Source organism: Conger conger, chromosome 10 (assembly GCF_963514075.1).
Source record: "Conger conger chromosome 10, fConCon1.1, whole genome shotgun sequence".
Lineage (NCBI taxonomy): Eukaryota > Metazoa > Chordata > Actinopteri > Anguilliformes > Congridae > Conger > Conger conger.
In genome coordinates, this window is record NC_083769.1 from 6,654,186 (window position 1) to 6,667,548 (window position 13,363).

The window sequence follows — 13,363 nt, forward strand, 5'->3', positions numbered from 1 at the left end:
GCCCGCGCCACTTTCTACGCACTATGACGTGCGAAGGCACATAGCTATTCCCCCTTTTCGGGAGACGGAGGTGGATACCTATTTTAGCACTTTTGAGCGCCTTGCTACTGCACTTAACTGGCCAAAAGACATTTGGACCACCTTGCTGCAGTGTAAACTGACCGGTAAAGCGCAGGATGCAGTGGCTACCTTGTCGCTTGCCGATAGTTTAAATTATGAAGTCGTTAAGGCTGCGGTGCTCCGTGCTTATGAGTTGGTGCCGGAGGCTTATAGGCAGAAGTTCAGAGACTACCGAAAGACCTCGACTCAGTCTTTTGTTGAGTTCGCTAGGGAGAAGGGAGCTCTGTTCGATAAATGGTGTGCTGCTAGCAAATCCACAGACTATAATTCACTCCGAGAATTAATTTTATTGGAAGAATTTAAGAAGTGCACGCCAGAGAGGTGTGTAGTATATTTGAATGAGCAAAAGGTTACGTCCTTAAATGAGGCGGCAATCTTTGCCGATGAGTTTACCCTCACACATACAGGTGTGTTTGCGACGTCTAGTGGGAAAACTGCTGAAGCTGAGGTTGCGTCATCAGTTAAAACCCCTAAATGTCCCCCTACACGCTCTAAGGAAGAGCGGGAGTGTTTTTACTGCCACAAGAAGGGTCATGTAATAGCAGATTGCTATTTATTAAAAAATAAAAATACCAGTACCCCAAAACCTACCGGGTTGGTTAGAGCAGTATCTCATAAACTTCCCAGTACCAGTGAAGAAGGTAGCGTTGGCTACGCGCCATTCGTATTTGAAGGATTTGTGTCTCTGGTTGGGGAACCGAATGTCCAAAAGGCAGTTCGAATTTTAAGGGACACTGGGGCATCCCAGTCCTTCTTACTGGCGGGGGTCTTGCCCTTGTCAGATACGTCCTCCTGTGGGGCGGACATCATAGTGCAAGGAATCGAGATGGGTTTTATTAGTGTTCCGTTGCATAAGGTGCAAGTTAACACGGATTTAATGTCTGGCTGTTTTAAAGTAGCCGTGCGTTCTTCTTTACCAGTTCCAGGGATAGACCTCATTATGGGGAACGATATTGCCGGTGGAAAAGTGTACCCTGTACTAGAGGTTGTGAAAAACCCTGAGACACACGCTACGCCAGAGGTTTCGAAAACTCCCCCTGACATTTACCCTGCATGTGTGCTTACCCGAGCACAAGCACGAAAATGGGGCGAGCAGGTGAATTTGTCAGACTCTATCTTAGCCACTCCGTTCGCTAGCGATGTTCCGGTACCCGAGAGATCGCCCAAAAAGGTAAAGGAGAAACACTTGTCAAGGGAGATACTTTCGATGAAGCTGCCAGTCACACGCGAGCAGCTTATTGACGCTCAGAAAACGGATACATCACTCAAGCAGTGTTTTAAATCTGCTGTCACCCTTGAAGCTGTGAAAGATAGGCCAGTAGCTTATTTCGTGGAAAAGGATCTGTTGATGAGGAAATGGTCATTACCTGTTGCCGCTGGCATGGATTGGGGTGTGGTAACTCAAATAGTTGTACCCACACCGTATCGCCAGCAGGTGTTATCGTTGGCACACGAGAACCCTTGGTCTGGTCACCTAGGAATAACCAAAACGTATAACCGGGTTTTGCAACATTTTTTCTGGCCCAAATTAAAGACCACGGTTACGGAATATTGCAGAACCTGCCATAGTTGTCAGGTGACGGGAAAACCCAACCAGGTAATTCCTCCTGCTCCTCTATGTCCTATCCCTGTTATGGGTGAACCATTCACTCAAGTGATAGCGGATTGTGTGGGTCCGTTACCGAAAAGTAAAAGCGGAAATAAATTTCTACTTACCCTCATGTGTGCAGCTACACGATTTCCGGAGGCGATTCCTCTCCGTGCCATTACTGCTAAAGCAGTGGTGAAGGCTTTAACCAAGTTCTTTTCAACCTTTGGCTTCCCTAAGACGCTTCAGACCGATCAGGGATCTAACTTTCTGTCAAAGATATTTAAACAGATTTTAAGTTCCCTTGCAATAAAGCATAAGGTCTCTTCCGCATACCATCCCGAATCGCAAGGTGCGCTCGAACGCTGGCATCAGACGTTTAAATCAGTTTTACGAAAATACTGTCTGGAAACTGGAAATAGCTGGGACGAAGGAGTGCCTTTTGCGTTGTTTGCCCTAAGAGAAACTGTGCAGGAGTCCCTTGGCTTTAGCCCAGCCGAATTGGTTTTCGGTCACACAGTACGAGGGCCCCTGCAAGTTCTTAAAGAACAAATCATGTCTGACTCGTCTGTTAGGTCCACTAATGTGTTGGACTATGTAAGTGAGTTTCGAGAGCGCTTACATCGGGCTTGCTCTATGGCAAAAGAAGCACTTACCACTTCTCAGAGCGCTATGAAAAAGCGTTATGACCGGAAGTCGGTTGTGCGCTCCTTTAGTGTCGGAGATCAGGTGCTGGTTTTGCTGCCTATTCAAGGTTCTGCGCTGTCTGCTCGCTTCTCAGGTCCTTACACTGTGGAAGAGAAGTTAAGTGATACTGACTATATCATTCGCACTCCTGACCGTAGACATTACATTTACATTTTATTCATTTGGCAGACGCTTTTAATCCAAAGCGACTTACAAGTGCATAGGTTCTACCACAAGTCAAAGCATCACATCCAGAACTAGAAAAATACACCTGGACTGCTGTTCTATACATATAGTCGTCATATAAGTGCAATATTTTTTTTTTTTTTTTTTTTTTTTGAGGGGGGGGGGGGGGGGGGGTTAGACAGGGATAGGGGTATCAGAAGGGGGGGGCGGGGTAAATCAGGAGGGGGGACTAAGGTAGAGTTTGAAGAGGTGTGTTTTGAGTCTGCGTCGAAATAGGGGGAGGGATTCTGCTGTCCTGACAGTGGTAGGCAAGTCATTCCACCACTGAGGAACCAGAACGGAAAACAGGCGTGAACGTGCAGCTCGACCGCCAGGTGCCCGTAGAGAGGGAATCGTAAGGCGACCAGAGCTGGCAGACCGGAGTGGTCTAGCTGGGGAGTAGGGAGTGATCAGGGATTGTATGTAATGTGGGGCAGTCCCCTTAGCAGCCTGAAATGCCAACACTAGGGCCTTGAATCGGATGCGTGCGGCAATAGGAAGCCAGTGGAGGCCAATGAGAAGCGGGGTGACATGAGCCGACCTGGGCTGACTGGTGATCAAGCGGGCTGCAGCATTCTGGACCAGCTGGAGGGGCTTGATGGCGCACGCTGGGAGACCGGCTAGGAGGGAGTTGCAGTAATCCAGGCGGGAAATGACGAGCGCCTGGACTAGGAGCTGGGTGGCTTTCTCCGTCAGGAGATGACGGATGCGGCGTATATTAAACAGAAAGAACCTGCAGGTTCTGGCGGTGGAGGATACTTGTGGAGCCAGGGAGAGGCAGTTATCAAGAGTCACCCCAAGATTCTTTGCCGTACGGGAGGAGGAAACTACAAAGTCCTCCACAGTCAGTGAGAGGTCGATTGACGGAGAGGACTTAGCAGGGATGTAGAGAAGCTCAGTTTTGGCAAGGTTGAGCTTCAGGTGATGGGAAGTCATCCATGCAGAGATATCAGCCAAGCAGGCAGAGATCTGTGTGGTGATTTGGGTGTCAGGGGGGAAGGAAATGAAGAGTTGGGTGTCATCAGCGTAGGAGTGATAAGAGAAGCCGTGGGAAGAGATAACAGAACCAAGAGACATGGTGTATAGCGAGAAGAGGAGAGGCCCAAGAACCGAGCCCTGCGGGACTCCAGTTCGTAGGGGTTGAGGGTCGGAGAGTGCGCCCCTCCAAGTCACCTGGTAGGAGCGACCAGAGAGGTAGGAGGAAAACCAAGCGAGTGCAGAACCTGTGACACCCATCCCAGACAGCGATGAGAGCAGAATCTCATGGTTGACTGTATCGAAGGCGACCGACAGGTCGAGGAAGATGAGGACAGAGGAGAGGGATTTTGCTTTAGCAGAGTGGAGTGCCTCAGTGACCGCGAGCAGGGCGGTTTCAGTGGAGTGGCCACTCTTGAAGCCAGACTGGTTGGGGTCATGGAGATTGTTGTGGAGAAGATAAGTGGACAGTTGGGAGCAGACCGCCCGTTCCAGGGTTTTAGCGAGAAAGGGAAGAAGAGAGACAGGCCGGTAGTTGTTCAGGGCAGAGGGATCGAGAGTAGGTTTTTTGAGGAGGGGAGTGACTCTGGCCCTCTTCAGGGAAGAGGGCATGGTGCCGGAAGAGAGGGAGGTGTTGATTAGAGAGGAGAGAAAAGGGAGAATGTCCTCAGATATAGATTGTAGGAGGGGAGAGGGGATGGGGTCAAGAGGACAGGTGGTTGGGCGGTGGGAAGTAAGGAGTTTCAGCGTGTCGGCGTCAGAGAGGGGAGAAAAGGAGGTTAGGGAGTTGGGGAGGGTAGGAGGGTCAGCAGGGGTGGAGGGTTGGGAGAAAGAATTGCGAATAGCATCGACCTTCTTTTCAAAGAAGGAGACAAAGTCATCAGGTGTGAGTGATGAGGGGGGTGGGGGGGGAGGGGGGGCCAGAAGAGAGGAGAAAGTTGAAAACAGTTTGCGGGGATTAGAGGCGGCCGCGTTAATTTTCGAGTGAAAGAAGGAAGATTTAGCTAGAGAGACAGAGGAATGGAAAGATGATAAGAGGGCATGGAAGGAAGCCATATCACTGGGGAGACGGGACCTTTTCCATTTTCTCTCCGCCGCCCGCAGTTCGGTTCGGACAGCTCGTAGAGCATCAGAAAGCCAGGGACTGGGGGGGGAGGCCCGAGCTAGTTTGGTGGTGAGGGGACACAGAGAGTCAAAGGAAGATGAGAGGGAGGACATGAGAGTTGTAGCCGCATCATCGGTAGACAGTCGAGAGAAAGACTCCGCAGATGGTAGGGAGGAGAGGATTGTAGATGAGAGGGTGGAGGAAGACAGGTGGCGTAGGTTCCGTCGACAGGTGACAGTGGATGGTGGGAGAGATGGATGGGTGTTAGAGGAGAGTGGAAGAGAGAAAGAGATGAAGGAGTGGTCAGATATATGGAGTGGTGTTACAGAGAGGTTGGTTGTTGTGCAGCTCCTTGTGAAGATGAGGTCAAGAAGGTTGCCCGCTTTGTGGGTGGGAGGGGAAAGAGTGAGGGTAAGGTCAAAAGAAGAGAGGAGGGAGAGAAAGGTAGACTGGGTGGACTCTGAGTTGAGGTTGAAGTCACCCAGAAGGATCAGGGGGGTGTCATTGACAGGTGAGGAGCTGAGGAGGATGTCCATCTCATCCAAAAAGTTCCCCAGAGGACCCGGGGGGCGATAAACAACAATGATAAACAGTTTGCACGGCAGAGTAACAGAAACCGCATGAAATTCAAAAGAGGAGAAGGAGAGGGATGAGGAGAAGACACTAGATCTCCATGAGGATGAGATTAGGAGACCTGTGCCACCTCCTCTGCCAGAGGATCTGGGTGTGTGGGAAAAAGAGAAGGCAGAGGAAAGGGCAGCCGGGGTGGCCGTGTTCTCAGGTGAGAGCCACGTTTCAGTTAAAGCAAGAAAGTCAAGGTTGAGGTGGGAGGCATAGGCAGATATGAAGTCTGCTTTCTGGACGGCGGACTGGCAGTTCCAGAGGCCACCAGCCACACAGAGATCAATACCAGGGGATCTGGGAGGGAAGATGAGGTTAGAGATATTCTGCCCATGTTGGCGGGAGGCGAACCTCCTACCTGACTGGGACCTGGGGAGAGGAGAGAGGATAGGGATGGGAAGGAAACACATGGAGGGAACTAGGGGGGACAAGAGGAATACTACACAGTGGAATGAGGGCAGGCAGCAAAAACAAAATCAAACATCAGGCTCTCGGACAGCCTCGATGGACACCCGTAGATAGACACCCCCGACTTTGTACACCTGCGACTTCGTACGCCGAGGCAAGTAGCCGAGGCTGCCGCACACAGCTGCCGCTGGTGCGCTACACAACAGCTTAAATAACACTGACGCTGAATACAGAAAATGCAACCAACCCACTGCAGAACACTAATGCACACTGAAGTGAGTTCAGGTGTGCCAGTAATTATACCCTGAGCAGGGTGCAAAGTATTGGCTCCTCCTACAACAAAAGCTGTGGCCTGCCAGCCAGTAAAACAATAGCCTAACTTAATAGCCTAGCTTACCTGAGAGAAACAAACACCTAACCCAGTTTCACTGAATCTAAATAAACACCACTTGTAATAGCTAACAAACAAACAAGTACACAACAGAACACTATAATGACAACTAAACTGAATTTAGAATCAGCAAGCAAACAAATAATACTTAACTAATCCAGGAGAAAATGCAACCAACCCACTGCAGAACACTAATGCAGACGTCAGTCCCGAATGTGTCACGTAAACATGTTAAAGATGTACCATGCCAGAACTCCAAAACTGGAGGAGGATAATGTTTTACCGGTCTCGGTTATAGCTTCGGTGTTCCCGGTGGTCACTTCTGATCTGGCTGGGGATGAGGACGGTCTGCTGCTCCGTAACGCACCACAGCAGTGCGCTAAGCTACTAAATTCAGAAGTACTAGCGGATCTGTCTTCCCACCTTACCCATTTGCCAAAAGAACATAGTTCCGATATGGTCAAACTAATCACAGAGTATCCTATGCTCTTTAATGACACTCCTACACAAACATGAGTGATACAGCACGACGTAGAGGTGAATAACTCTGCCCCAATCCGGCAGCACCCATATCGAGTGAATGCTGCCAAACGGGCGGCCATGAAAAAAGAGGTACAGTATCTCTTGGACAATCAGTTGGCCCGCCCTAGTTCAAGTCCTTGGAGTTCGCCGTGTTTGTTGGTGCCCAAGCCAGATGGAACACTCCGGTTTTGTACGGACTTTCGGAAGGTCAATGCAGTTACTGTACCCGACTCTTACCCTCTCCCAAGGATGGAGGACTGCATTGACAACATTGGCTCCGCTCGATATGTAAGTAAACTCGACCTGTTGAAAGGTTATTGGCAGGTCCCCTTGACGTCCCGTGCTTCGGAAATCTCTGCATTTGTGACCCCTGACGATTTTTTGCAGTACAACGTCTTGGCTTTTGGGATGAGAAATGCTCCGGCCACCTTTCAAAGGTTGGTAAATAGTGTTTTATCCGGTGTTCCGAACTGCAATGCGTATCTGGATGATTTGGTGGTATATTCCAGTACTTGGACAGAACATGTACAACTCCTCCAAATGGTGTTTGACCGATTAACATCTGCTTCGCTAACTGTCAACCTTGCCAAATGCGAGTTTGGGAAAGCAACTGTCACCTACTTAGGGAAGCAGGTTGGTCAGGGTAAAGTACGGCCTGTTAATGCAAAGATTATGGCCATTACCAATTTTCCCGCACCTACGACCAAACGCGAGTTGCGTAGGTTTATTGGAATGGCTGGCTACTACCGTAGCTTTTGCCGTAATTTTTCTTCAGTCTTAGCTCCCCTGACAAGTTTGCTCAGTTCGGCAAGACAGTTTATCTGGACACAAGATTGTCAACATGCATTTGAAAGCGTCAAAGCCTTGTTGTGCAGTGCTCCCGTGCTCGCCGCCCCGGAGTTCGCGCTGCCGTTTAAGTTAGAGGTAGACGCGAGCGCCTTGGGAGCTGGAGCTGTGCTACTGCAGGAAGATGCAGGCGGAATTGATCACCCCATCTGTTTCTTTTCGCGGAAGTTCACTAAGCCCCAGCTAAACTACTCTACAATAGAGAAGGAAGCACTGGCCTTACTTTTGGCATTGCAACATTTCGAAGTGTATGTTGGATCCAGCTCTGTCCCAGTGGTTATATACACAGACCATAATCCATTAGTTTTTTTATCTAGAATGTACAATCAAAACCAGAGGTTAATGCGTTGGTCACTCATAATTCAGAGTTACAACCTAGAAATAAAACATAAAAAAGGTAAGGACAATGTTTTAGCAGATGCTTTGTCTCGTACATAGGGTAGGCCTATGTTAACAAAAAAAGAAAAGAAAACTATCATACTTTAAAGAGTATTGTATTCTTCATTCTTGGTATGAACAAATTTACGGGGTAAATTTGTTCTTGTTGGTGGGCGTGTTACGTTCCACGTATGTATGTCTGTCTGTTTCCCCCCCCCCCTTAAACTCTACAGATGAAGCCATCAACCATTTCCATTCGCTGTCCCTGCTGTCCATCATCATTGCCCTGGTCCCGCCTCCACCAATCACATCCCTCTGCTTATATAAACTGTGTTGGCTGCCCTATAGGGGGCGATGCTTGACTTGCCTATTCATTCCCTTCATAACCCTGTTGTGTGCATGCGTGTTCCTCCGTTCTCCTACTCCTGTGAATGTGGTTGTCCGTGTGTAGGCCCTGGGGCAGGTAAGACAGAGGCCTCTATACACTGTTGCTGCACGTAGGGTGAACCATTGTTTAGACACCTTAGGAAAGGGGTGATTGCCACCTATGTACTTTTGATTATAGAGTAGAGATATTATTTTGTTACAGTTAGTATGTATTTTGTTTTTAGCTCTCTTTGGCTTTGTTCATTTAATTGATTTGGCAACACCCAGGTCCCTTGGCCTCGTACCCGATGTGTCTTTGTCTTGTGAGTTTTTTTGTTTAAAAACTGTAAATAGCACCGCCACTGGACATTTTTGTAAATACACCTATTGCACCTCAAACCTGGTTTGTTCGATCATTTTTACTCCAGTAGCGCTCAAATACATCCTCCCGGTCATTTTTATTTCATTATAATTTTGTTGCGTACTCCCTCCTACCCCTGGACGCCTGAGAACGTAACACTCCACAGGCCACTTGGTGCCTCCCCCTCTCTGAACTTCCACCTCCCGCTCACGACTACTGTTGTTCTGGCTCCATGGTGGTGGAAAGAACTCCCAGTGGAGGTCAGAACAGTAGAATCTCTTTCCATCTTCAAGCGCAAACTGAAGACGCACTTCTTCAAGCTGTACCTCTCCCTGTCCCTCCCTACCTCCCTGTAAACCTTAATTGTTGTCTTTCTGTGATATTTACTTGTGTATCAGGATGTTTAGTTTGGCTAGGTAAGCAGTGTTTGGCTAGGTAAGCGGTTTGTTCATACATTTGCGTGTTGCGGTATTACAATTTAAAAAAGAAAGGAAAAAAAAAATTAAAAAAAGATGATCAAATAAGCCCTGGTCCTTATCTTTGGTGTGCAGGTAGCAGTTGAAATTGTACTTCCCTCTTGGGTCTTTCAGCGCACTTATCCCTGGTTATGGGTTTGCATTGTTGTTCGTTGCTCTGGATAAGAGCGTCTGCCAAATGCCATTAATGTAATATAATGAAATAAATAAACAACCCTCTGCACTTTAACCTCATATTCATTGTTTCATTTCAAATCCAATGTGCTGATCTACAGAGCCAAAGGAACAGAAATTGTACTGTCCAAATACTTATGGACTGCTCTGCACAGAAGCAGCCATCATGGGATTCACTCTGTCCTTTTCTTTATGTCTCTCCAGAACATGACTTTACCACACACAATGTGATAACCACAAGTGCAGTCACCAAGGAAACAACATTTACACATGGGTGCATTTGGTATTCACAATACATACTCCCTCAAAGAAAGAATGAACAAGTGAATCTTGAAGAAGTCAACAGTAGAGAAAAATCTCCAACAAACAGTGAGCCCAAACTTCATGTATTCTTATTCTAAACTACCCTGCAAGTGAGCAGCCATCAAGAATAATCATACCACCTGAAAGGGGAAAAAAACCACAAGTGCTTGTCCACACAGAAAATAGACAATTTCTGTCATATAATGATGAACTTACGTTTGATCTTGCACACGATAAGAGCAGCCACACAGCAGAGCAGGAGGAGAACCCCAAAGGAAACAGCGAGTGGGACCAACATAGACGGAGACTTCCTATCACCGAGACAAACACTCACATGATCGGTTATGTCAACATATTAATTTACACTGGTGACTAATGGAGAGTACTTTGTTCTAGGTTATACATCTGTGCTAGTGGTAAATGGTAGGCATCGTGCCTTTAGCCAAAGCGCTGTACAATTGATGCTACTCATTTACCCATTCACATACACACACACAGCAACAGCGATTGGCTGCCATGCAAGGCACCAACCAGCCCGTGAAGAGTATTTGGGGGTAAGGCGTCTTGCGCAGGGACACTTCGAAATACGATCTTCAAAAGACCGGATCAATTGGTAAACCTCCAACTGCCAGACGACTGCTCTAATCTCCTGAGCCAATTTTGCCCATAATGTAGCTAATGTTGGCTACATTGATGATTAAGTTTATCAGAGATTCAAAGAAGACATTTACTGAATTGAGGGTACCTTGGTAATATATTGTTTTACGGTACTGTGCAAAAGTTTTAGGCAGGTGTGAAAAAATGCTGTAAAATAATAATGCTTTCAAAAATAGAAATGTTAATAATTATCAATGAACAAAATGCATGAACAGAAGAATTGAATGAACAGAAGAAAAATCTAAATCAAATCAATATTTGGTGTGACCACCCTTTGCCTTCAAAACAGCATCAATTCTTCTAGGTATACTTGCACAAGGTTTTTGAAGGAACTCGGCAGGTAGGTTGTTCCAAACATCTTGGAGAACTAGCCAAGTGCATAGTTGAGTCGCTTGGCCTTGTATCCACGTCAGAGGTATGGCTTTTTGGCCGCAATTCTTCCATGAAGACCACTTCTGACCAGACTTCTCCGCACAAGAGATGGGTGTACCTGGGTCCCACTGCTTTCTCCCAATTCTGAGCTGATGGCATCGCTGGACATCTTCCGATTGCCAAGGGAAGTAAGCATGATGTGTCTTTCATCTGCTCCACTAAGTTTCCTTGGCTGACCACTGTGTTTACGGTCCTCAACATTGCCCGTTTCTTTGTGCTTCTTCAACAGAGCTTGGACAGCTCACCCAGTTTTAACCCTCCTACACAACTGTTTCTGTTTCAATTAATTATTGTGTTTCAACCTACATATTAAACTGATGATCATTAGCTCCTGTTTGGTATAATTTATTAATCACACATCTGACTATATGCCTTACAAAATCCCTGACTTTCTGCAAGTGTACCAAGAAGAATTAATCATGGTTTGAAGTCAAAGCGTGGTCACACCAAATATTGATTTGATTTAGATTTTTTTTCTGTTCACTCACTTTGCAATTTGTTAATTGATAAAAAATAAACTATGAACATTTCAATTTTTGTACAGTATAGTATAATTTCATTATTTATTTTGTGTCACCCCGATTATGATGCAGCATGGCTATTGTTTACTTACAAATGATTTGTTGAATATGTTGATCCTTCTTGTTTTTGTTTTGAAATCCCATTCTCCTTTTCAGCTGTGGATGCAGGAATTGGTTCTACTTGAGCCGTGGATGTGGTTGTCATTTTAGAATCGACTAGATATTCAAGAAAAGTTAAAATTATATGCATTAAATTAAATATGTATCATCAATGACTTACATTCAACTTCAAATATCCTTTCACAGACCATGATGCAGACCATGACCTGACCTGCATCAACATTCAGTTTCACTGGAACCCGATTATCTTTGTGGGAGGAAGACTGCTTCACTCCACAATAGTACAAGCCTGTGTCGTTTCCTGTGAGGTTTCTGATGGTGACCACAAGCTCTCTGTTGGAAGGGTCATCTCTGATCTGAGTTCTGTCTTCTCTTTTTTTGTCATTAGTGTTCACCTCGGGGCAGCAGACGTCCGCACCTGAATCTTTACACCAGTATTTAACACTCTTTGTGTAATCTGCAGCATACTGACCTGTGGTTGTTTTACTGCTGGATGCCATGCCAGTTACACTCACAGGCTCATGGAGATCAGGTCTGGTATCATCTAGAGGAATGTACAATTTTGAAACAATTGATTGCCACAGTCTGAATAAAATGGCAAAGTTCCTTTGTCAAGCTTTGTTTTTTTTTATTTCAGATTTTTCCCTTTTTCTCGCAATTTGGTAGCCAATTGTACCCTATCTTATCCAATCAGTTAGCTGGGGGATACACCGCCCACACCCCGTCCCTCGGCGGCCCAAAGGGATCTGGCGATCCGAGAACAACACGCCTTCTTCAAGCCGTCTCATCTCATGCTCGTGACCGTGACCGTGATTCTGAGGCGCCCGGAGTGCTGTTATGGTAAAGATCCACTAACCCTGCCAAGCCCCTCCCTCTGGAGCAGCGAGCCAATTATGCCGCTCCATGGGAGCCGCATAATTGGCTTTTGGCAGGACCGGGAATCGAACCCCGGTCCTTGGCGTGAAACTGCTGACTGATTTTCCCACCTTGGTCTATTTGCGAATGATACTTTGGTTTGGATTGGTTGCCAATGTGAACTAAAGGTTTACATTCATTACACTGTTAAGAAATTAACACTGTTTTGATTGCTCCATACCTTCATTGACTTGAACATGCACCAAGGCTTGTTCATCGAAGACAAGTGCTATTTCTATTCCACACTTGTATTGCCCCACATCATCCTTGGTGAGGTCCGTCATAGTGATGTAAAATGCGCCCTCTGTTTTATTATCTCTGATAGTGATCCTGCTGTGAGTATCTTCACTGGTACTGACCAGTTTAGTACATGGAAGCAGCTTATTGACTTTGCACCAGTATTTGCCATGGTCGGTTTAAGATTTGTCATATTTACACTGGACTGTTACATTTCCTTTGGTGTGACTTATCACCTTCTCCGGTCCCCATACACTTACAGAGTAGGCTCCTAAAGAAAAAGCACAGAAGTGTTTTGTGTTAATGCTAAACTCTTCGTGTATTCTTTTTAGCACAATATAATGTTGCGAAAATGGCAAAGAAAAAATGGTTTACATTAATGCTGTACATCTGTTCAAACAACATTTATTTGTCATGAATGTGATCTCTGTGAATCATATCTCAGTTATTACATAGAACATATTCAGCACCTTACCACAAGCACATTACTTAATTCAACTATAACAGAACATTTACATGTTACATGAACACATTTGCAAGAGCTTACTCTTGATGTACACTTGAGGTCATTATAAGCCTTATATTAACATTTTATTTTAGTTTCCATACTTCTGCTAGACAGTAATTTTGTGGATAAAATGTGTTGTTAATACATCACAGTATTGCAGAAACTAACAGTACTTCGTCTTGTATTAAAATAATGAATTATATCAGCCTATTAAAATCAGTGTAAAATTTGAACTGAACAATGGGAAGATATTTACCTGTAAGGAAGGACAAGACAAAAGCTAACCTCATTGCTTTTGGAGCTGAAGGCTTCTGTTCTTCAGTGGAGCTTGTGTCTGAGAGAAACAGGAACTATTTCTGTATCCTTCGCGCTTCTGGCTGGGTGTATGTTGTCATAAACTGAGTAACATGCAGGTTCACTGGAACCC

At 46.0% G+C, this 13,363-nt stretch overlaps 1 protein-coding gene across 1 annotated transcript in view; it reads right to left on the reverse strand.

The window, feature by feature from the left end:
- The window catches only part of LOC133138612 (polymeric immunoglobulin receptor-like), a 192,544-nt gene that overhangs the window by 24,280 nt on the left and 154,901 nt on the right, over nt 1–13,363 (reverse strand). The window contains exon 14 of the mRNA XM_061257520.1: nt 9,763–9,863. Coding sequence (XP_061113504.1) covers nt 9,763–9,863 — 101 coding nt within the window. The remainder of the gene's footprint in view (nt 1–9,762; nt 9,864–13,363) is intronic.